At 40.8% G+C, this 23,256-nt stretch overlaps 2 protein-coding genes across 3 annotated transcripts in view; one reads left to right on the top strand and one right to left on the bottom strand.

Annotated features, from left to right (window-relative positions):
- The window catches only part of TTC1 (tetratricopeptide repeat domain 1), a 33,238-nt gene continuing 9,982 nt past the window's right edge, over window positions 1-23,256 (top strand). For both annotated transcript variants that reach the window (XM_070414493.1, XM_070414494.1), the window contains exons 1-5: window positions 1-92; window positions 1,239-1,601; window positions 16,531-16,591; window positions 17,919-18,031; window positions 22,073-22,109. In XM_070414493.1, coding sequence (XP_070270594.1) covers window positions 1,269-1,601; window positions 16,531-16,591; window positions 17,919-18,031; window positions 22,073-22,109 — 544 coding nt within the window. In that variant the 5' untranslated portion in view covers window positions 1-92; window positions 1,239-1,268. The remainder of the gene's footprint in view (window positions 93-1,238; window positions 1,602-16,530; window positions 16,592-17,918; window positions 18,032-22,072; window positions 22,110-23,256) is intronic.
- Window positions 20,570-23,256, bottom strand: part of PWWP2A (PWWP domain containing 2A) — a 53,992-nt gene continuing 51,305 nt past the window's right edge. Inside the window, exon 4 of the mRNA XM_070414491.1 lies at window positions 20,570-21,634. The gene's annotated coding sequence lies outside the window, so the exon portion shown is untranslated. The remainder of the gene's footprint in view (window positions 21,635-23,256) is intronic.

Raw genomic sequence — 23,256 nt, 5'->3', positions numbered from 1 at the left:
CGCCATTGGCCGGCGCCGACGGAAGTGTACTTGACTAAGCGGAAGTAGAGGGTCTCGGAGGCTGGGAAGGTGAGGAGAGGATCTGTGAAGCGGTGAGTGGCCAGCTGGGTGTTTTTAGTTGTCGGTGCGGGACGCAGCCGGGGGACGAACCGTTGGGAAGGGCGGCGTGGCCCCTTCTTAAAACCGGGGCCTCAGACGCCTGCGTTCTTCCGGTAGACCTGGGAGCGGGGAGACCGGAGCACTGCTGTGGCTGCGCAGTCTCCCTGTTGGGATAGTGCTGTTTTTTTAAGTTTGCTTGGGACGAGCCGGGGCGAATTCGGGCTCTCGTCGCGACCCAGCGGTCGTTGGTGTAATTTTGCTGCTACCGAAAGGGTGGGGCTGCGACGTCTGACTCAGCTTCTCCCGCAGTGGTTCTCAGTGGGCTGCACATTGGAATCACCGGGGACGCCTTTTTAAAATGACAGATGCCCTAACCCTGCGACACCAATAAGTCAGAATCTGTGGGGTGAAAGGCTGGACTAAAGCGCCCCAGGTGTTACGCTGTGCCCCCAGGGTTGAGAACCGTTCTTCTTTAGTGCCTGATTTTGACTCCCACGGGGACCCTCATTTGGACCACCTGGGCCAGGGCCCCCCTTCCACGGTAACCTGCACGGGCTCTGTCTCTCGGGTTGGGGTGAAGTTGGTGATCACTTTGCATTTTGAGTTCCACCAGAAACTTACTCTTTTGGGGAGGGGAAGAAAACAAAATTTATTGCGGGGAGAGGGGTGCCAAGCTTGGGGGAGATATGCAGACTTCCTGCTGCAAGGGAGGGAGCCCAAAATGGGTTACCCCTGAAACTTATTCTTGACCTTTGTGTGGTGGTACTGGAAAGACAGGGAGTAGTTTCTTATTTAGAGCCCGGGTTTTCATTCTGAATAACCTTCGGGTCACTTCATTTATCTTGCCATTGTTTTAGCTTCTGCCTTTCTTTTGCTATTGGACAACCTCCGAGCATTGGAAAGTAGAAGTCACATTCAAATCGGTCCCTTATTGTTGCTTATAAGAAGTTCTGAAAGGGATACTGGTTAAAGTGATATCTGGCATTATTCATGGGCTCCTGATACTGTTTATATATAATAAATTCTAACAAAAGGCAGCTAGGGTGTGTTTTGAGCTTTGATGGAGAAGTTTGCTTGGGTGTGAGAGGATTGTGTTTGAATATAAGCACCATTGCCCAACGTGTGTTCCGTTTTTCCAGAACCAGCTTCACCTCCCTCACTGGTTCAGCATGGGGGAGAAGTCAGAAAACTGTAGGGTTCCAGAGGACCTGTTCAGTGGTTTGCAAGTTTCAGATCCCCAGGAAGCAGAATGTGCTGGTCCTTCAGTTTCTAATCCCAAAGATCACCAGCCCCCGAGCAAGCTGCTCAGGGATGTTGAGGCCCACCCCCAGGAGGACCAGGGCGAAGAGGAGCACTTCCACGACTGCAGTGCCTCATTTGAGAAGGAGGAACCAGGAGTGGACAAGGTTGAGAACAAACCTGATGATGATGTGAATTCCTCTGAACTCGACGAAGAATACCTAATCGAACTGGAAAAAAACATGCCAGATGAAGAGAAACAGGTAAGTATTTTACTTACTGTGCATGATCTGCCACGTAAAGTGCTTTTTAAAGTGAATAAATGGGGCTGACACTGTGTCATACACCGCTTCATGTGTGGTTAAGAAAAACTTGCCCATCTGTGTCTTTATTGCTTTAGTAGTGATGCATCTGAGATAAGTCAGTAGCATGACAGGGAAGCATAGAGTGTGTCTGCTTAGCAAAAAATTTTATTTTATTTTTTCCTGTGACCTTTGATTTTCTATATTCATCTTGTATAATTATTTTCTAACCTTTTAGTTTTGGGGGGGAACTTATCTATAGTTGGCTGCTGAAATTCTTGGAATGGACATTGTTAGATTTTAAAATTATGGAATGCTGCCTATTTATATTAGTACCTTGTTAGCAAAAAATGACTGCCTGAATATCCTGGTGGTGGTTCGGTTACAGAGGGGAGTTTCTGGGATCTGTATCATTTACATAGCGTTCTCAAGAAAAGGAATTGTGTATGATAGTAGCTATAATGATAGAAGCTATAATTTGTTAAGCACCTATAATGTGCCAGCTGCTGAGCTAAAAATGTTACTTGTGTTTTCATTTAATCTTCACAACACACCTTATGAAACAAATGCTGTTAGCATCCTTTGTAAGAGAACAGAGTTCAGAGTGGTAAAGTAACTGGCCCAAGATCACCCATCTAATAAATGGCAGAATTGATTCTCAAACCCAGATCTGTTTGATGCCAAAGAAAATATAATGTAGAATTTAATAACAAAATTAGCTGTTTTTTTACAAAGCCAATACACTAATACAATGTACACCCTCCTGCTTCTTTGCCTCTGGGCCCCCTCCTCTTGGTGTCTTCCATATGTCCTTCTGATCTCATGAGCAAGGTCCTTTGAAGAGTTACCATAATATCTGAGCTTGGCGGGGCGGGGGGGAAAGGAGACATATGTAATATTTTTAAACAGGAAAGAATTTAAATTAAAAAAAAATATCTGAGTTTGTCTGCACAGAGCTTGAACAAGACTTGCAATTTAGCCTTGGCCAGTGTGGCTCAGTGGTAGAGCATCGATTCTCTGTCTAGGGCATGTACCTGGGTTGTAGGTTCATTCCCTGGCTTTAGTGCGCAGTAGGCAACTAGGCATGTGGGAGGGAACCAATCCATGTATCTATCTCACATCAGCGTTTCTCTCTCCCTCCCCCCCCCCTCCTATCTTCTCTCTCCCTCCCTTCCACTCTCTCTAAAAATCAATGGAAAAATTATCCTCAGGTGAGGATTAACAACAACAAAAGACCTGTAGTTTAGCCTCTGAGGAGCTCACTTGCTGAACAGGTTATGATAGATTGGTAATGGGCCGAGATATTAAATCTGTTGGTTTTAAGATGCATGTGTTAGCTTTTGTGCTAGTTTATGCCACCAGTAGAGGAGGATAAAGGGCAAAAATGAGTCAAGTTCATAAACTACCTCAGCAGAAATGACTCGGAAAATTAAATTAAGTGCTATTTGATGACATTAGGGAAATGATTTTCCAGAAAGTGAATGCTTGGTTCATTTTCCATATCACTGGTGTAGACTTTAGAAAAATATGTATGTTTAAATGGTAGCAATTTTCTGATGCCTTAATATATTTTGCCCTGATATTACAGTGAATTTTCTTTTTTTTTTTTTTTAAATATATTTTATTGATTTTTTACAGAGAGGAAGGGAGAGGGGTAGAGAGTTAGAAACATCGATCAGCTGCCTCCTGCACACTCTCTACTGGGGATGTGCCCGCAACCAAGGTATGTGCCCTTGACCGGAATCGAACCTGGGACCTTTCAGTCCACAGGCCGACGCTCTATCCACTGAGCCAAACCAGTTAGGGCTACAGTGAATTTTCTAGTGTTGTTGGTTTGACAGTTGAGTGGTTTGGCTCAAGTGTTATACATAGTCTGCACCCCATTTTCTATTTGCAAAACTTTTTGTCTCTCCTGGCCAGGAAATCACATTTTAAGTTCTTGAAATATTTAAAATTTTTATTGCCTATCAATTATATATTCTAAACAGCACATACTTTTTAAACTTTAAAAAATTCAATATAATTTACATATAGTGAAACTGTTTATGTTCTGTCCTGTACAGTTCATTGAATTTTGACAGCTGTATGTAACTCACACCCCTATCAAGAAAGAGAACATTTCTGCCTGGCTGGTGTGGCTCAGTGGTTGAGTGTTGATCTATACACTAGGAGGTCCCTGGGTCCATTCCTGGTCTGGGAATGCCCAAGTTGCAGGCTCAATCCCTGGCCAGGGGTGTGCGGAAGGCAGCTGATCGATGTTTCTATCTTTCTCTCCCTCTCTCTTTCTCTATCAAAATCAATAAAAACATTTTTTTAAAAAGAACATTTCCATCATGCCAGAAACTCCCTTTATGTGCTTAACCATTCATTCTTTCTCCCAACCCCTACCAACCAAGGGAACCACTGTTCTGATTCCTATCCCATGGGTTGGTTTTTCCTGTTCCAGAGTTTTGTATAAATATAATCACTTTTAAAAAACAAACATTTTATATACTTTATATCATCCCATATGTTTTCATAGCTTAATTTGAAAGTTTATAACAATATCTGCTAGAAATAATATGCTAGCGATAGCCATTATTTTATAGAAATGTAAACCATTAACTTCACTGTAAGAAAACAACCTATGAGAGTGCAAACAGCCTTTAGCTAACTGTAGTACTACTGTTAGCTATTTTTTACACTGTTTTGGTAAATATCTTTGTGAAATAATTATTAGGAAAACAGTTGAAGAAATGTCTCTTTGCTTGCTGCACATAGGGTAGGTTTTATAGGTCATTGGGAACAGGATGTCTTTAAACTTGATTCTTAAAATGGACAAATTTCAGATAATTCAACAACAAAAATAAGCACAAATGGCCCAAAAATGTGAAAAGACTTTAATAATGTGTATGTAAATTAAACATTATCTCTCATGTATTAGGTGAGAACATTGATCTCATATTGACAAGAAGAGGATATAGGAACTCATGTTGGGAGTTAACATTGCTACATCATTTTTATGGGATATAGGTATCATATTTTATATGAACTTTTCTTTAGACCAGGGCTATCAATAGAACCTTCTGCAATGATGGGAATGTTCTATTTTTACACTGTCCAGTACGGTAGCCACTGGCCATCGGCTACCGCATTTTAACAGTCATCTGACCAATGTCATCCAATAAATTTAATTAAAAAATAACAGTCATCTGGCTGAGCACTTGAAATGTGGCTAGTACAGCTGAGAAACTGAATTTTCCAATTTTTTATTTTAGTTAATTAAAATAGTCACATGTGGCTAGTGAATACCATATTGGACAGCACAGCTTTAAACCTCTGATTCTCTTCTTGTCATTTATTTTAAGGAAGTTATTAGGGATATGAACAGATGTTTATAGAAAGATGTGTTGCAGCATCATAATTTTGGAAAACTAGAAATGTTAAATAGAGGGTATCACTTTAAATGTTTTTGCATATTTATGCAGTAGTGTGCAATGAAGTCATTAAGAAGGAGCCAAATCTTAGAAATGACATGGAAAAATGCCTGTAATGTAGTGTTAAATGAATTAAGTAGGGGTGATAATATGATTTGTAATAAATATATTTGGTTATTGACCAGTTCTTGGCACCGAGTACCTAAAACCCTTGGAATTTCCAAAGTGATAAGAGATAAAGGTGTATTTTATTCTTAGCAAGCCCCTTTCAACCACATCTAAGTTCATGTTAACAGGTGACTTTTGGAAAGCTCCTAAGGATGAGGTCTGGTTGTCAGTTTGGAGCTTTCAGTGCCACCCACCCCTACCTCTTGAAAGGGAAGAGGGGCTGGAGTTTGAGTTAATGACTGATGACCCAAGATTTGATCAGTCATTCTTACCCAATGAAGCCTCCATTAAAAATCCAAAAAGATGGGGTTCAGAGAACTGAGTTGATAAACACATGGAAGTGCTGGAAGGGTGACACCCTCAGGAGCATATACTAGTATGTTCCCCTTCCCACATATCTTGCTCTATGCATCTCTTCATCTGACTGTTCCTGAGTTACATCCTTTATAATAAACCAGTTATGTAGTAAGGAAATTGTTTCCCTGAGTTCTGTGAGCCACTCTAGCAAATTAATTGAAACTGAGGATTAGGTCATGGGAACCTCCAAGTTAGAGCCAGTAGATCAAAAGCAGAGGTGACAGCCTGGTCTTAAAGTTAGCATCTGAAGTGGGCGTGGTGTGGGGCCAGTCTTGTGGGGACTGAGCTCCTTAACCTGTGGGATCTGCTGCTGTTTCTAAGTAGGTAGTGTCAGAGTTGAGTTACATTGTAGGACATCAGCTGGTGGTCCTCATAGAGTTGGAGTTACCCGGGGTGGGAGAAATGCTAGTCACAGAAGTGTTCAGTGTGAGTACTGAGCTTAGAGGAGACACAAGGAAGGTGTTAGGTCTTAGGACATCAGTGATTGTTCATTTTAATTAAAGACCTATGTGAAAATATGCTTATACATGAACATTTGGAAGGCTATGCACCAAATTAGGAAAAATGGGTAGCTTTGAGGGGTCTGATTTGGGGGAAGTTCGTTTTAATATAGTTTTGCAATAGTTGCTTTTTATAGTAAGCATGTGTTAAATTTATAATCAACAACAACAAAAGTTATTCCATTTTGAGAATGTAAATAAAAATTGATTCTTGACAACCAAGATGGACTTTTTACTGAAAGCACATAAAACTGACCTTTGAGGATTTGAGAAAGAAATGCAATCATAACATCTGTATTTTGTTGAATGTCTCTCTTGGGCAGAATTAAGTATCATTAGCCAAAGTCTGAGGCGCCCGGCTAGCTCAGTCGGTAGAGCATGAGGCCCTTAACCATTTGTATGCCATACGTGTCTATAGATGCAAGTGGCGAACCTTTTTTAATTCAAAATATCGTAGCAGTTAATAGCCTAAGTCTGTTATTCAAGCTGACTCGACTTGACCGATGGCTGAGAAGATAATCTAGGCTCAAGAGTGTGAGTTCTCGGCAGAATTCATAAACCACGAGGAATTAAGGAAGAGGAAGGCAGTTAAGATTTGGTAAAAACAGGCAAAATCTCTTAAGGAAAGCACTTGTGTATGTGTTTTTATTTCAGCAACAAATCTTAACTGTTTGTGAAAACCTAAATGTAGACATGATGACCCAGAGGAATGGGATTTTAGCTGACATTTGTGAAGTAGTAGATCTGTGAAGCAAATAAGTGATTCTGGAAGGCTTGGCTGAGGTAAAGGACAGATCTGGTAGGAGATGAGAATTATTACTATAATCTTATGACACAAGAAGCTTATAGTACTGGGACCTATAGGATATACTGTATTGTGGTGGTATTGATCCTGCAAGAGACTTGCTTTTTATCGACTACTTGTCACAATGGAGGCCTCAGTGGGGGTTTCCTGGGTAATTCGTATGCACACTAACAGTTTCAGGACCACAGTCACGGGACCTTGCACATAGTCTTTCTTCCTTAAATAGCTGTTGAATGGACCATATGGTTATCTTTCTCATGAGGGCCAGTAATTGGTCTTACAAGTTATAGAGATTTTTATCTCATTCATTTATTCAAGAAATATTTGCATTTCTCCACATGCCAGGCATTGTTTGAGGTCCATAGGGATACAATGGTGAAAAAGATGGAGGGAGTTTCTTTTCACTCATAAGTATATTTCTAGTTGGGAGGTATGGAAAAGATAAGATGAAGTGATGAAGGGTAGGGAGGGTTGGGAGGATGGGAAGACTATTCCAGATCACAAAAGGCCAATCTGGGGAAGGCATTTCAGCAGAGACTTGGAGGGAAAAAGGAGTCAGATGTGTTAACAAACATGTAAAGGCTCTAAGGTAACTATTAGCTTGGTATACCCTTGGCATGCAAGGAATTAAAGAGCCAGGCCAGTTAGCTGGAGTAGTGATTGAGGAGGAGGGTGAGGTGATGAAGTAAGTGAGGGTCTGATTATGGAACACTGAGTCGTGATAAGGAATTTCAAGCTTATTCCAATAGGAAACAGATGGATAAGCCAGAGTCAAGATGAAGTTAATCTGTAAGCAAAATGCAGATTTCGCCATTTTCATGGGTTTGCTCCGTAGTGCCAGTTGCTATGTGTTCATTTACACATAGTCGATACATACATAGATCCATGTAAGTAAGGGATACAAAAGTCTTACTTGGTGAACATGGACCCAGAGCGCATGGCTTCTGGGATTTTAAAACATTTTCCTTAGGCTCTGGAAAAGTAAAGGATTATTCTTTCCTCTAAGACTGTTTTATTTTTAACCGGGAACCATTATTGCAGTATTGGTTTAGAACAGACGTGTTATATCCATCCTTTTCCTCCTCTCATTTTTCCTAAATCCTATGGTACTTGATCCTTCTGATTTCCATGTTTCTGCTACCTTACCTCATTGCATTATTTTTATAATGTTATCAGTGCTGTTAGAGTGGCGTGTTTGCAGAGAACATTCTCCTGGTTGGTTTTCTATAGTGGCCTGCATATTTTGTTAACCTCATAGGAAAATCTTTCTGATTTATTGGAACTAAGATTGTCTTATTTATTAATTTCTTAGAGTTCACCAGTATTAGGTTTATGAACGCTATTGACAAATGATTAAATGAAATCCTAGAATTTAAGAACTGAAGGGACCTTAGATTTCTGTTCCTGAGTTTAAACCAGGAGAAATAAGGCTTGTTTACTCCAAGACATTTGGAAGTTAATATCTTTAGATTACCTGCTGATGGAAGAGGTAAAGTGTCCTTCAGTGCTTCTCAAACTTTATTGTGCCTAAGAATCACAGGAAACTTTGTAACCGTGCAAAGCCTTGAGAAGTGTCTGAGACCACAGGCTGGTGGGGTGGCAGCCAGGGATCTCCTTTGTCAACAAGCATCCCCAAGTCATTTTGATATTGGGAGAACTGTGGCCACACTTGGGAGCCAGAGAGCCAGGTTGATACAGATGACTAAACTTCCAGAGCGAAGTAATGACCTAACCAGTATATTGACTACATCCAACATCAGAAGAATAGTTTACTAATAGGATTTTTTTCTTTTAACCCTCATATGTGCTCAGTGTCTAAAGAGGACTTACTGGGTGGAATTTAAGCAATACCAAAATAAGAAAATTTATTTCTATTAATTGAGGTTTTGGAAATAGAATTTTTCTGAGTTAAAAAACAAGGGAATATTTCCAAGATTAATTCCTCATAGATGAATCATCTCTCCTCAGCAAAATAAGACAATGAGAGTCAGGTTCCCACTACAGTTTAAATCCAGAGATCCTCCCTCCAGGCTTCCTAGAGGGCTTCTAAGGGATTTGTGGAAAAAACAAATGTGTATGTGGAAAGCAACTGATGTCCAATTTCAAAGAAAACAAGACTTGAGCATTTGTTTATTTTTTAACGGTGAAGAATTCCCTTTCAGAATAATTCGTGGGGCTGGTGTCCTTGCAGTTTCAGTGTATAGTTTTCTCATCCCAACTAGATTGGACTCAAGCAGAAAGTTGTTGCATGTGCCTCCATTTTCCAGCCCTTTAACCAGTATGTATTTTTTTTCAACCCTTCCTTTACCGCAGTGGTTCTCAACCTTCTGGCCTTTAAATACAGTTCCTCATGTTGTGACCCAACCATAAAATTATTTTCGTTGCTACTTCATAACTGTAATGTTGCTACTGTTATGAATCGTAATGTAAATATCTAATATGCAGGATGGTCTTAGGCGACCCCTGTGAAAGGGTCATTCGACCGCCAAAGGGGTCGCGACCTACAGGTTGAGAACCGCTGCTTTACCTAGATGTGATTTTTCTCTGGGTGACTATGCTTAACTTAAACATGTTTCATTTGTACCAATTACTTTACAAAGCTGCAGGGGGCAGCAGAAAGCTGCTGATAGATTTACAATATGGAAATTGCTGGTGTGAACCTCTTGGCTTTCTCCCTGTTGTCTATTAAATACATGCTCACTGCAAGATTATTTAAGAGACTATTTTAAAATAAATTTAATGATCTTCCTTAGAATGCAGACTAAAAAGTGTCTCTAATTTGGGAATTCAATTCTGCCTCAAAGGTTATTTTTAAATATATTTAAAATAGTGATAAAAGGCATATACACTTGTAAGCTCCAAGTTAACGATGAGTGAGGAGTACAGAGCCCAGTAAAGTTCTTTAAGTCAGTTATATTCACTGACCTAAAGCATGCGGACAGACCCAGGCAGAGGCCCATGTAGATCCTGGAAGTGGACTGGGGAGGTGTAGGCAGGAACTCCTGGAGCATGGTCTGAAAAGGGCCCATGGGAGGAAGATTGTGGTCAGAAGGCCTTCACAGGGACCCCTCTTGCCCAGGTCTAAGGAGTGTGCAGTGTTTTACAACCCATGAAACTATTTAAGCATTAAGTACCATTCCAAATTTTTTTTTTTGAGTGCTTTTATTATCTTACAATTAAAAACATTTTTTTGAAGCAGAATTGAATTTCCAAAGTAGAGAAATTATGTACAGTCTGCATTCAAAGGAAGATCATGTGGGAAGGAAGTGAAAAGTGGTCCTGGAGAGGAGGTAGATTTTGTGCTAGACTAGGAAAATAGGAAAATTTGGTTTGGACAGTCAGGGGAAGATATGAAAGAGAAACAAGGGCATTGTTTGAATAAAAAAAAGAATGGAATGAAAATTAAGCATGGTGCCGAAACCGGTTTGGCTCAGTGGATAGAGCGTCGGCCTGCGGACTGAAAGGTCCCAGGTTCGATTCCGGTCAGGGGCATATACCTGGGTTGCGGGCACATCCCCAGTAGGAGATGTGCAGGAGGCAGCTGATCGATGTTTCTCTCTCATCGATGTTTCTAACTCTCTATCTCTCTCCCTTCCTCTCTGTAAAAAATCAATAAAATATATTTTAAAAAAAAAGAAAATTAAGCATGGTGAGTTTTGAGAGACAACAAAGAAATCAGACTGTCTAGAAGAGAGGACTTGTGCAGGGTAGCAGGAGGTGAAGTTGAGTAGGTTGCAATAAAAGTTTAATGTAGTATAAAGAACAAGTGATTTCTGAATCTTGATTGCTTACCTGTAAAATTGATAGTTAAATACTTCCATGCCCTCCTCTTAGGATTGTCTTAAAAGCAAATGAGTCATGTATGTGACAGCAGATTTTAAGCAGTGAGATGCTATACTAGTGTATGTTGTACTGAACTTTAAATACCAGGCTGAAAAGTTTGAAGTTGTGGTAATAACTGTTGAAATAAACTGCATTTATCAAGGGCATTGTCTTTTTGGGGTTTTCCTTGACAGTTCCTGTGATGATTGTACAGTGCAGACTGATGTCACTATTTCCCCTGAGTTTTCAGTGATGGGGATGAGTGAGGAGTTCAGAGCCCTGTAAAGTTCTTTGATTCCCACTGTTATGGAATGGAATTCTAGAGCAGATGTTTCTCTGTGAGGCCTCTCTGGAATGTGTTAAAAGGCATTGTTGAGCCCTGTGAGAGTCTCCTAACCACATTAGACTAGAGTTTGGACTGATTTGCACCTGATAATGCTGAAGAATATCAGCAGTCATTTATGTGTGACTGCCCCTGGCACTTAGCATGTTAAATAAGACTTAACACTATAAAATCTGTCCTTGGATTCCAGTACCATTACACAGTATGCATGCCATCCTTCGGGAAAAGACTGTTCCAGCAGCAGAATAAACCCTAGTCTTTGTACTGGAATCAAGTTAGCCTCTTGGCACAGCTGGGAAATGGTGCAGCTTTCTCTTCAGAGTGCTATTTTTAGCTGTTTCCAAGGAGATATTCAGCATGATATTGATAATTGCATTAATCCTCACTTTACACAATCTGTGGAAGCAGCGGCTTCTTTCCAGTGTTTACTGCTTAATAGGTCACCGAGTTGTGATTGGTCAGCCAAAAAAATGAAATGCCTTCCTGAGAATAATGGCCATAGAAACATGTTATGGAGCCCTTCTGCCAGTTCAACTCTTGGTGCTAGTTATAAAGACTCCATGAGCTTTTCTTGGGCTGGCTGCTCAGGTTGGCCCTTAATCAGTAATTCCTTCTGGGCGTGCCTTGCCCATTGGGGTCTTAATGTTCTAAATTTACTAAAGAATGACTAAACTCTTAACACACATGCACTCACACACACTTTACAAGAGCCTGACCTGGAGGCTGAGTGATTCATCAGTGGTCAGAACATTCCTGATGAGTTGGCACTTGAGAACAGATTTAGATCAAAAAGTAGCTGCAAATTAGAGTTAAAGTAGAGGAGATAGAAATTTCTTAAAAGATGGACATTAAACTCCGTTAACTTGAATTGCCCTTCTCTAAAGAATTTGTGTTTTTGAAATAACTTAAAAAATATATTTAAAAAGGAAGACCTATGTAATACTTTCAACAATAAAGATTAAAAGATAAATCTAATATAATAAAGATGTGATATGCAAATTAACCCTCACACCATCACAAGATGGCTGCCTTCTATCAGGCCGGCAGGGGGTTAGTGAGGGATGACCTAATACTGAACAGCAGGCTGCATGGCGTGACCAGGCCGGCAGGGGGGGCAGTTGGGGGCAACCAGGCCAGCAGGAGGGGCAGTTGGGGGCGACCAGGCAGGTGAGCAATTAGGAGTTATCCCCCAAGGGGTCCCAGATTGGAGAGGGTGCAGGCTGGGCTGAGGGGACACCCCCCCCCCCCCCTCACCACCCCGTGCATGAACCGGGCCTCTAGTAAATAAATAATCTATTTAAGACCTGTGGTGCATTTATTCATGAGAACATATCTTCTCTTTTAACTTGTTACCTTGCATTGATATATTTTCTAATGTGAAACCAACTTTTCATTTCACTGTTAGAACTTTATTGGACAATGATATATGGTGTGTGTATGTGTGTGTTAATTTAAAATTAATGGACTGAGCCGTAACCGGTTTGGCTCAGTGGATAGAGCGTCGGCCTGAGGACTGAAAGGTCCCAGGTTTGATTCCGGTCAAGGGCATGTACCTTGGCTGTGGGCACATCCCCAGTAGGGGGTGTGCAGGAGGCAGCTGATCGATGTTTCTCTCTCATCGATGTTTCTAACTCTCTATCCCTCTCCCTTCCTCTCTGTAAAAAATCAATAAAATATATTTTTGAAAAAATTAATGGACTGAATTTGCTAATAATTATAGGGCTTTATTTTTACCTTAATTGAAATTGTTTCATAATTTTAAAATTAAATTTGTTGTGGTAACATTGGCTAATAATATTATATAAACTAGAGGTCCAGTGCACAAAATTCGTGCATGGGGGTGGGAAGCAGGTGTGTTCCTCAGCCCAGCCTGCACCCTCTCCTCTCACAATCCAGGACTGTTGGCCCCCAACTGCTCGCCTGCCTGATTGCCCCTAACTGCTTCTGCCTGCCAGCTTGATCACCCCCTAACCCTCCCCTGCCAGCCTGATTGCTCCTAACTGCCCTCCCCTGCTGGCCTAGTCACCTCTAACTGCCCTCCCTTGCCAGCCTGACTGCCCCTAGCTGCCCTCCCCTGTAGGCCTGGTCCCCCCCTGCTGGCCCGATTGCCCCTAACTGCCCTCCCCTGCTGGTCTGGTCACCCCCAACTGCCCTCCCCTGCAGGGCTGGTCCCCCCCAACTGCCCTCCCCTGCAGGCCATCTTGTGTCCACATGGGGGCGGCCATCTTGTGTATTGGAGTGATGGTCAATTTGCATATTACTCTTTTATTAGATAGGATGTTATATTTCAGATTTACATTTAATTCAACATCTGTATACTCTTGCATGCTTACCCCCAAAGTCTAGTGTCCTTCCCTTACCATACATTTTGCCCCCTTTCCTCACTTTGCCCTCCCCCTACCTCTCTTCCCTTCTGGTAACTAGTATTCCGTTGTCTGTAAGTATGAGTTTATTTTTGTTTTGTTTGTTCATTTGTTGCTTTTTGTTTTATATCCCACATGAGTCCATCTGACTTATTTCACTTAGCATAATACTCTAAGGTGCATCCATGTTGTTGCAGATGGCAATGTTTCATCTTTCTTATGGCTCAGTAGTATTCATTATATATATGTATCACATCTTCTTTATCCAGTCATCCATCGATGGACACTTAGGTTGTTTTCATGTCTTGGCTATTGTAAGTGTTGCAGTGAACATAGAGGTACATGAATAAATGTTTTCAAATTTGGGGGATAGATCCCAGAAGCTTTCTGGGTCATATTGTAGTTCTGTTCTTGATTTTTTTAAAGAACCTTCATGTTGTTTTCCATAGTGGCTGCACCAGTTTACACCAGCAGTGTAAGAGGGTTTTTTTCTCCACATCCTCTCCAGCACTTATTTTTGTCTTTTTGATAATAGCCATTCTAACAGATGTGAGGTGATATCTCATTGTAGTTTTGATTTGTATTTCCCTAATAACTAATGATGAACATCTTTTCATATATCTGTTGGCCATCTGTATATCTTGGGAAAATGTCTGTTCGGGTTCTCTTAATGAAAATTTGGCGGGGGGGGTGGGGGGGGGGTTGCCATTAAGTTGTATGAGCTTTTAAAAATATATTTTGGATATCAACCCTTATCTGATACATGATTTGCAGATATTTTCTCCCATTCAGTAGATTGCCTTTTCATTTTTGTTGATGATTTCCTGTGCTGTGCAGAAGCTTTTAAGTTTGATGTAGACCCACTTATTTATTTTGGCTTTTGTTGTGTTTGCTTTTGATGTCAGATTCAGAAAATCAACACCAAGATCTTTCGTATGTGGCTATACAGTTTTCCCAACACCATTTATTGAAGATACAGTCCTTTCTCCACTGTATAGTCTCGGTTCCTTTGTCATAAATTAATTGACCATGTATGCTTGGGTTTTTTTCTGGTCTCTGCTCTGTTCCATTGACCTATGTGTGTGTTTTTATGCCAGTTCCATACTGTCTTAATTGTTATAACTTTGTAAAAGAATTTGAAATCAGATAGTGAAATGCCTCCAGCTTTGTTCTTTCTCAAGGTTGCTTTAGCTATTCAGGGTTGAAATAACTCTTAACTAGATTTATTATGGAGTTTTCTTGGCTTACGCATCCAACCCCCCTTCATATTTGGAGGAATTTTTCTGTGTTGTAATCTTGAGTGACAGTACTCAATGTCCCTCACTCCATTGTGTGACAGCCAAGGCATGTGACATACACTTGGCTCATTTGATGCCACTGATCCAGACTTTGAATCTGGGTGGAGCAAAGAAAGAGGAATGGTTAGGATTCATTTGCTGCTATTACAAGCCTGTCTTGTCCAGACTCTTCAGCTAAAGGACACTTAGTGTCTTCTTACTTCTTGACTTAACTGAGCTGCCTTGATTCCTGTCTGTTTTCTATGCTTATATTTGAGTTCCATCACCACCTCCCATTTTATTTTTTTTCTACTTCCTTAGAATAGCCCTTCTTCAGATATATTATATCTAAAAATGAGTTATTGTATCTGCTGTGCATCTAGCACATAGTAGAGACCATAAATATTAAATTCAGTGTATACCTACCGTTTAGTCTCTTTATTGAGGTTCATCAAGTGCTCTATTTCATCCGGAGTATAATAACAACAAGGCATCTGCAAGCACCCAGCAGCATATTTACAAATCTCCAGAGACATAACAGTTTCACTTTGGTTTCTAATCTTAAGAGTATCAGTTATTTAGGCTCCAGGCTTCTCCTGTAAGTGAAATGTCCTACTAACTGTGTTTCCTGCCTTTGAAATTTTTATTTAGTCAGAAGACTCGAGAATGAAGGAGATTTTGTTTTAAAAAAAACAAACAAACAACAACAAAAAAAACACTGTCAGAAGGCGGCAAGTGGGGGGCTACTTCTGCTGCTTCTGCTTGTGTTCCCCGATGATCGGGGCTGGAAGCACAGAGACAGCCTGTGTAGTCTTTGCTCTGCCGAGTAACATTCACTTGGCCTTTGAGTTTGATGGGTGCTCTGCCATCTGTGTGAATTTCTGAGTTGTTAGAAGAAGCTAAGAAAAGGGAGATTTGTTTATCTGGGTCTCTTCAAATTTCCTCCTGTTAGCCTGCTGGCAGCATACTGCCCTGACCCTGCAGGTGAGGCATGCCCCCCACAGTTGTAGCTAAGTAAATATTAAATTACTTATTTTACAGAAAAATTATAGCTCATATTTAGTGAACACTTACTTGCTAGGCATTGTATTGGGAGCCTTATGTACATTATCACATTAGTCCATAAAAGTATTAAAGCCTCATTTCTTAGATGAAGAAAGTAAGGCTCAGAAAGATTCGGAAGTCATCCAAGCTCATGCGATCAATAAACACCAGATCCGGATTTTGAATTTACAGTGGTGTGTATACCAGTGGATGTGTTGCTTAGTTTCAGTATGCATAAATAGAAATTAAATGATACCTGAATTACCATTCTGTGCAAAAGATAGAAACGTAAGAAACCTACGGTTTGCATTTTAAACACAATCAAGAATGTGTTGGTGATTAGCCAGGTAGTTATGTGTTTTATTCTATATCTGTTGGAGATTTAGGTAGAACTGACCCAATTCTCAAAAGTCAATTGCTCGCCAGGCCGGCATGGCTCAGTGGTTGAGCATTGACCTTTGAACCAGGAGGTCACAGGTTCGATTCCCAGTCCGGCCACATGCCCACGTTGCAGGCTTGATCCCCAGTGTGGGGCATGTAGAAGGCAGCTGATTGATGATTCTCTCTCATCATTGATGTTTCTATCTCCCTCTCCCTCTCCCTTCCTCACTGAAATATAAATATGTATGTGTGTGTGTGTATACACACACACATACATACGTACATACATACACACTTTTTTTTAAAAGTCAAGTTGCTGCCTATTAAATAGGCTGATATGTAAAGAAAGCTGACCTTTTTTGTTCACTTACAATAATATTGTGACAAATTCTGTCAATCTCTGGTCTCTTTTAGAAAAGAAGAGAAGAGAGCACTAGACTGAAGGAGGAGGGAAATGAGCAATTTAAGAAAGGAGGTAAGTGCCCTTACCGGTTTGGCTCAGTGCATAGATCGTCAGCCTGTGGACTCAAGGGTCCCAGGTTCGATTCCAGTCAAGGGCATGTACCTTGGTTGCAGGCACATCCCCAGTAGGGAGTGTGCAGGAGGCAGCTGATCGATGTTTCTCTCTCATCGATGTTTCTAACGCTCTATCCCTCTCCCTTCCTCTCTGTAAAAAATCAATAAAATATATTTAAAAAAAAAAAAAGAAAGAAAGGAGGTAAGAGAACAGTTTCAGCACTGATGCCTTCTCACTCTTCTTTTTCTTTCGTAGAGTCTGGAGAAAGCCCCAAAGAACATTTGGAAACAACTAGCAAATAAACTGCTTTCAATACATTCTGCCTTCCAGCATTTACAATATTGTTTTTTACCAGGTTCAAATCGTTCTCAGCTGACAGTGACCAGTTACCATGTGTCTCTTGACACAGGCATAGTTCTTCTTTTCTATAATCCAATCTCTATAAATCCAGAAATTGGGAGGAAAACTCTTCAGCTGTGGCTTTGGAGATCTCTAACCTGGAATGTTAACAGGCTCTCTGCTGCACTGCTGCAAAACCAGGGCCCCATTCCTCACTTTGAATAGCCTATAAAAACCAGCCGCGGGTCTGGCAGGGCCCAGGGAGGAATCCTGCTTGTACTTGGGCTGCGCTTTCATGTGCCTTTTTCTTTGGATGCTGTAAGCAGAGAGGTGCTCTTGATGTCCTTCTGGGTTTCCTCCATAGACTTAGGGATAAGTCGGGCTCATTCCAATACTTTGGGCAACTGTTTGATCTTATGATAGCCTTTGCCACATCATAAAGGGTAGATGGCTTTAAAAATCTAGGAGTAGTAACATCTCTCCCTAGTTATTTTTAGGTTTAAAAATTTGTTTCTTACATCCTGATTTAATCAGTCATCACTTCTGTTGTTCTAAGAGAACTAATGGTTCTGATTTTGAAAACGTATCTCTTTGTATTTTAGTATTAAGTATTTCTAACCTGAGAAAGGTGTGAATAGACAATTTTCCTTTAGGACCCTGATTATTCTGTGTGGCAATGAATATATAAATTTATTACCACTTTCTCTTTTAAGGTCTTTAGTCAACAGGCCATTAATCCCAGACTTCAGTCTCTTTCATCTGTCCAGTTCCCAGACCCCTCTCAAAGCTCCTTACTAAATTGATAAGCCATATGGAAGCTGAACGTTTGGAGTGTTCTGTTGGAGACCTTTGTCCTGTGACTGGAAGGCTATGCACTCTGAGATCCTATGGAAGACAGTCTATCAGGAATAAAATAATAACCTCTCACCTTTTACCTTATTCTCAGATTACATAGAAGCTGAACGTTCTTACAGCCAAGCCCTTCAAATGTGCCCATCCTGCTTCCAGAAAGACAGGTCTATTCTCTTTTCAAATAGAGCTGCTGCAAGAATGAAACAGGTATGTGACATTGTGTGGAAAGTGGCTGCTATGTTTGGACAGGTTCAAGCCTCGGACTAATGAGAGGGCACAGTCCTCTCATGGCCACGTGCAAGTCCCAGCTTGGAGGGCAAAGCCCTCCCGGCGCAATTATAGCCAACAGCTATAGTTGTAAGCTTGAACCTGTGGTCCGCACCCGTGGCCCCACGTGTCTGAGTGATGTGGGCTTGATAGAGTTCAGGTGCATGTAATTGAGTAGGATAGAAACACACGAGAATGTTGTAAACATCTTGACCACGCCCTTACTTTGCCTCGTGGAATTTGGCTATAAAATAAAGACACGGCTTGCAGTCCGTGGTGCTCTCGCTAGCTCTCCCATCAGAGAGGACAGCGTCCCACCCAGACCCAGCTTTCTTCTCTTGTCTGTCTTTTCTCAATCCCTCAGCGCCCCCTCTCAGGGTCACCGAACCTGGCTGAGCTGGCGTGGCACATGAGGTGCCCAATGTGGGGCTGAGTATGCCATGGCCGTGCCGGCCCGCCACAACATTGACCTTTTCTTTTTTTAAGAAGCACACGGATTTGCAGTGTATTTGTAGGATAGCTTCTCTCCAAAAGCTCACATAGGGCCTTAACGTTGGTGTCTCCCTTTTCCTGCTCATATATTTCCCTGATATAAAGGGCACAAGAAAGATAGAAACATATTTTTAAAGCTTGAGTCAGATTACTGTTAACATTCCTCATTAAAGCGGCTGAGGGAACACTTTACAGAAAGAAGACTGGCAAAGTTTCCACCAAACTAGGGAAGGTTAATGAAGCAAAGACCTTAGTGGCGCATGGCTTGGAATAGCTACAACGGCTTGTTTTAGGCTCTGGGAGTCTAGATAAAGACCTGAGGGAAGCACTGGTTAAAACTTGGGATTTCTAGATGCTTCTTCCAGAGGGTCTGATTTTCCTGTTGAAAGTATGACGTGGAGAGAAATGTCCACCAGTTGGAATGAGTGGTGCCCTTAACAGCAAGATAGGAGTCAGGGAAAGTTCAGGAACATTTTGCATTTTCTAAAGGCTCGAGAACCTGGTGTAGCAGGGTGAATGTAGAATAGAAAAGAGTGTAGTTGTATTTCTTTTGTACCATGTTGGTATTAAAAGTTAGTTTTGTCTGATTTCCTATTTAGTTAACATAGTAGATTTTGCTGGATTGAAATGATAGGAGTTTTTAAAAAAAAACACTACACTTGTTTAACTATGGTTACTTGTGTCCAAAGCTCAAAGAGTGGGTTATGTAACATACCTGTACGCAACCACGAAGCAGGCCCTAGCTTGGGCAGAGTGGTCTTTTTATTTGTTTAGATCAGGTATCCACGTCACTTTCTCATTGACGTTGCCTGAAATTCTCTAGTGCTGCTACCAAAGTCTCTTTGGATAACCAGGTTTAAAGAAGGGGGGGCGGGGGGGGAATCCAGGATGGTTTAGTTGTGCAGAAAGATGTTGTTTTTTTAAAACCAGAACTTGGTTTGTTTTATTATTGGATTCAGTCTCCAAAGTGAAGTAGTTTGGGGGTGATGCATGTGGCATTAGAGAATAATTCTAGAGTATATAAACAGACACATTAGGGGAAATAAAATAATTAAGTGTATTTAAACATTACTCATTAATATATCCAGCATCAGTCAGAACTCACACCTAGCTTGGAAAACTCTCCTATTTCGCTTTTGCTTCTTGGAGACATCTTGTCCTGTTCTCAGACTGGAAGTTGTCATTGCTAAATGGAATTGAGGGCACCTTCAGTGTCAAAGGAAATGCACCATGCCCATCTGGCTCCTGGGACTGGGATTCCTTGTTTCCACAGTTGCCAGGTTATTGGTATTGCTAGGCTCGGGCTAGTATAATCACCTGGTTCTGAGTTAGGGCAATGTGTGGTCTTTGTCACATGCGAGGAGAACGCAGGAGAGAGTTGCTCTGTGATCATTTCCTTTACAAAAGATAGGTTTGCCAGTGGGGTGGATGGGTGATTGTTTTGTTCTTTTAAGTTGCACTCTTTGATATTTTTAAGAAGATTCAAAAATTGGTAACTTGGAAATGTCCAGGATTAATGCATTTGAACAATTAAGGACCATATTCTGAGTTTATTCACGGAAGTGATGGGTTCACTGCTTTAAGAAGAATTTCTGAAAGGCAAGTTTGCAGGCTCAGCATCCCTGACTGAATGCGCCCGGCCAAGCTTTACATTTCATGTCTGGAGAGAGAAAAGGCAGACGGTTGAGGGCAGAGTGTCAGGTCTGTGCCTGCCTCCACAAGAGAGACAGAGCCCTAAAAGAGCAGATTAAGTTTTTTAAAACTACATTCCTTATATATTATGTACTTTGACTTATATATGTATATAGACTAATAGAAGTTATGGAAGGGTGGTAAAGAAGTTCTGATTTTTTTCCACATGCCCCACTTTGCAGATTTTCACTCTAAGCAGCAGGCAACACCTGGGTCCCCTGAGCTGTTAGCAGACTCAGCCTGAAGCAGAGGATTCTGCAGTAAAAAGCCACTGTTCCTGATCCGCAAAGGCATCAACTGTTCCTAAGACGCACTGCAGCTTAATAAGGCTTACTTAGGGGCACAAAGAATACCATCACAGCAGATGTGCACATCAGTTGTAAAGAGCCACTCCTTTTCAGAACTTTAAGATATGAAATTGTGACTCCTGGATTTATAGAAAGCTAATATATTGGGGAAATACTGACTTATACAAAGTTACACAGATTTCTTTACTACAAGACTTCTTTGAACTTTTAATATGTGAATTGCTGTGAACATTGGAAGAGATATAATGCATTGTTTTCCAGATGACTCTGGAACCTTCTGTGTTTATTGTGGGTAAAAGGCACCTGACAAAAAATTGACTGTTTTAGCCCTAGCTGGTTTAGCTCAGTGGATAGAGCATCGGCTTGCGAACTTAGGGGTTCTGCATTCGATTCTGGTCACGGGCACATGCCCAGATTGTGGGCTCGATCTCCAGTAGGGGGCATGCAAGAGGCAACTGATCAATGATTCTCTCTCATCGATGTTTCTATCTCTCTCTCCCTTCTCCCTTCCTCTCCGAAATCAATAAAAATATATATATTTTTAAAAATTGACCGTTTTAACCTTTTTAATGCATACAGTTTAGTTCCATTAAATACATTGATAAATGTTATGCAACTATCACCATCTGGTACCAGAACTTTTTCATGACCCCAGAAGGACACCCTGCACCCATTCAGCCTTCACTCCCCATCCTGGAACTGTTTTTAATTAAATCCTAAAATTCAATTTGGTAGACATTGCTCTAAAATAGTCTACAAAATATTTAGTATTTGCTACAGTAGCTATTACAGAATGGTTGAACATTTATTTGAACTAACGTTTCTGTAATATTATAGAATACTAATTGGGGGAAATAGATATTTTAGAACTGGGGAGTTAAACAGCAGGTTGGTGTCAGAGCTGGAACAAGAGTCAGGTTCATTCGACATTGGTCTTCTGTCCGCTGTGCCATGTTTCTCGATTCAGCATCTCAATCAGTGAGGGGTCTCATTTGGTAGGTTGTCGTGTATCTTTGTTTCATCAGTGGATACGTTGAGGTTTTAACTGAGACTGCATGACAAGCCACACTGTGTTATTGTAGACATACCATTTGTATACTTTCTAGAAGATCCTACTTTGAGTCAGCTAGCCAAAGAAGAGGGTTATTAATTCAGTTATCCATATTTTAGTCATTGCCCTGTTTATTGATCACAAAGTTTTCTCAGTATCAGCATTTTGACATAAAGCATTGTGCAAATCAAATAGATCCATGACAACAGTCTTTAAGATATTTAGGAAGAAGCTACTTGAATATTTTGTTAGCAGAAGACTTTCAAGTCACCATATTTGAACTTTAGTTTGGAAGTAAGTTGCATGTTTTTGTGTGCTTTCTTTGAAGAGCATTCTGCATCCCCATAAGCAATTATTAATGATCAGCTTTTTCATTGAGCCTTTGGACTATTAAGACAGAACCAGGGTGACACGTATTAATGTTATATTTCCTTTTAGGACAAGAAAGAGATGGCCATCAGTGACTGCAGCAAAGGTACAACTTTTTGTTCTTGTTACCTGTTAACATTAAGAGCCTCGCCTCAGCTAGACCAGCAGAGAGAGAGGCTCTGGGTCGGGTGTGCACCTGTACCTTGCCCCCTTCCTCTGAGGCCTTTAAAGAATCAGCTTTGTGGTTTAACCCTTCTCGGCGGTATTATGTTGTAGTCACCGTAGTGTAAGTGTGCTCTTAAATGGATAGTTGAGTCCGTTTATCTTGGCTTATAAATAAATACGTGAAGAAAAATTCAGAGCTACCTTGGCAGCAGAATCTGCTGGAACAGAATTTACGTCCTATAGTGTCCAAATTACTTTACTTTGAAACTGAAACGGAAGATCTTAGCTGCTACCAGGGCATCTGGATCTGTGTGTTTGGAGGCTGGGGGAGTAAGGGGCAGTTTCTGTCGGGAATTGGTACTCTTCAGATGTAATAATTCTTCTAAACCTACTTGCCATCATTTTAATTACCCTTTCAGGTTCCACACACTGAATCAAGACTTTGCCACGTTTTATCTGAGTTCTATCAGGTTCTTTCCATCCCACCAACTTAGAGACACCTAGACTTGGGATCACTATTGTTTTGTTTTCAAAATATTTTTTAACGGGCGTTTTTCTTACCTTTCTAACCAGCTTGGTATGGAGAACATACATAATCACTTTCCCTTGCATCTTACTACTCATGGGGTTTACTAGCTAATTATTACTCTTCGTAATTTGTACTTTTGTTTGTTTTCCTCTCTAGATAATAATTTCTTTGAGAAAACCATAGGGTTAGAAAGAACCTTATGCTGTCTAGTCCAACTCTTATAGTAAGCATGAGTTCTCTCTTCTGTTTTTTTTTTTCTTCTTTACATTAATTCATCATCCTCTCTACTGGGGCTTTCTTTTCTTTGTATTTTGTATTTCTTTTTAGTATCTGAATTAAACTATGCTACATTAGAATGTAGCTAACTTATTCTGATCTATTACTTTCTTGGGCTGGAACTAATTCTGAATGTAGTTTTGTTTGGAAGAAGGAATTTAACCTTAATCTGAGTGTGATATGTGGCTTTGAAAAATTTAAATTAGGAACAAACTGCTGATTTTCAGAGTTCCTTTCTCTGTAACCAAATGATGAGAAAATGCCTTGTAAGCTTGGTTAGCAG

This window comes from Myotis yumanensis, unplaced genomic scaffold, assembly GCF_028538775.1.
Source record: "Myotis yumanensis isolate MYYU_CA2020_CCGP unplaced genomic scaffold, mMyoYum1.0.hap1 SCAF_5, whole genome shotgun sequence".
Classification (NCBI taxonomy): domain Eukaryota; kingdom Metazoa; phylum Chordata; class Mammalia; order Chiroptera; family Vespertilionidae; genus Myotis; species Myotis yumanensis.
This window is presented reverse-complemented; position numbering and strand designations above follow the sequence as displayed.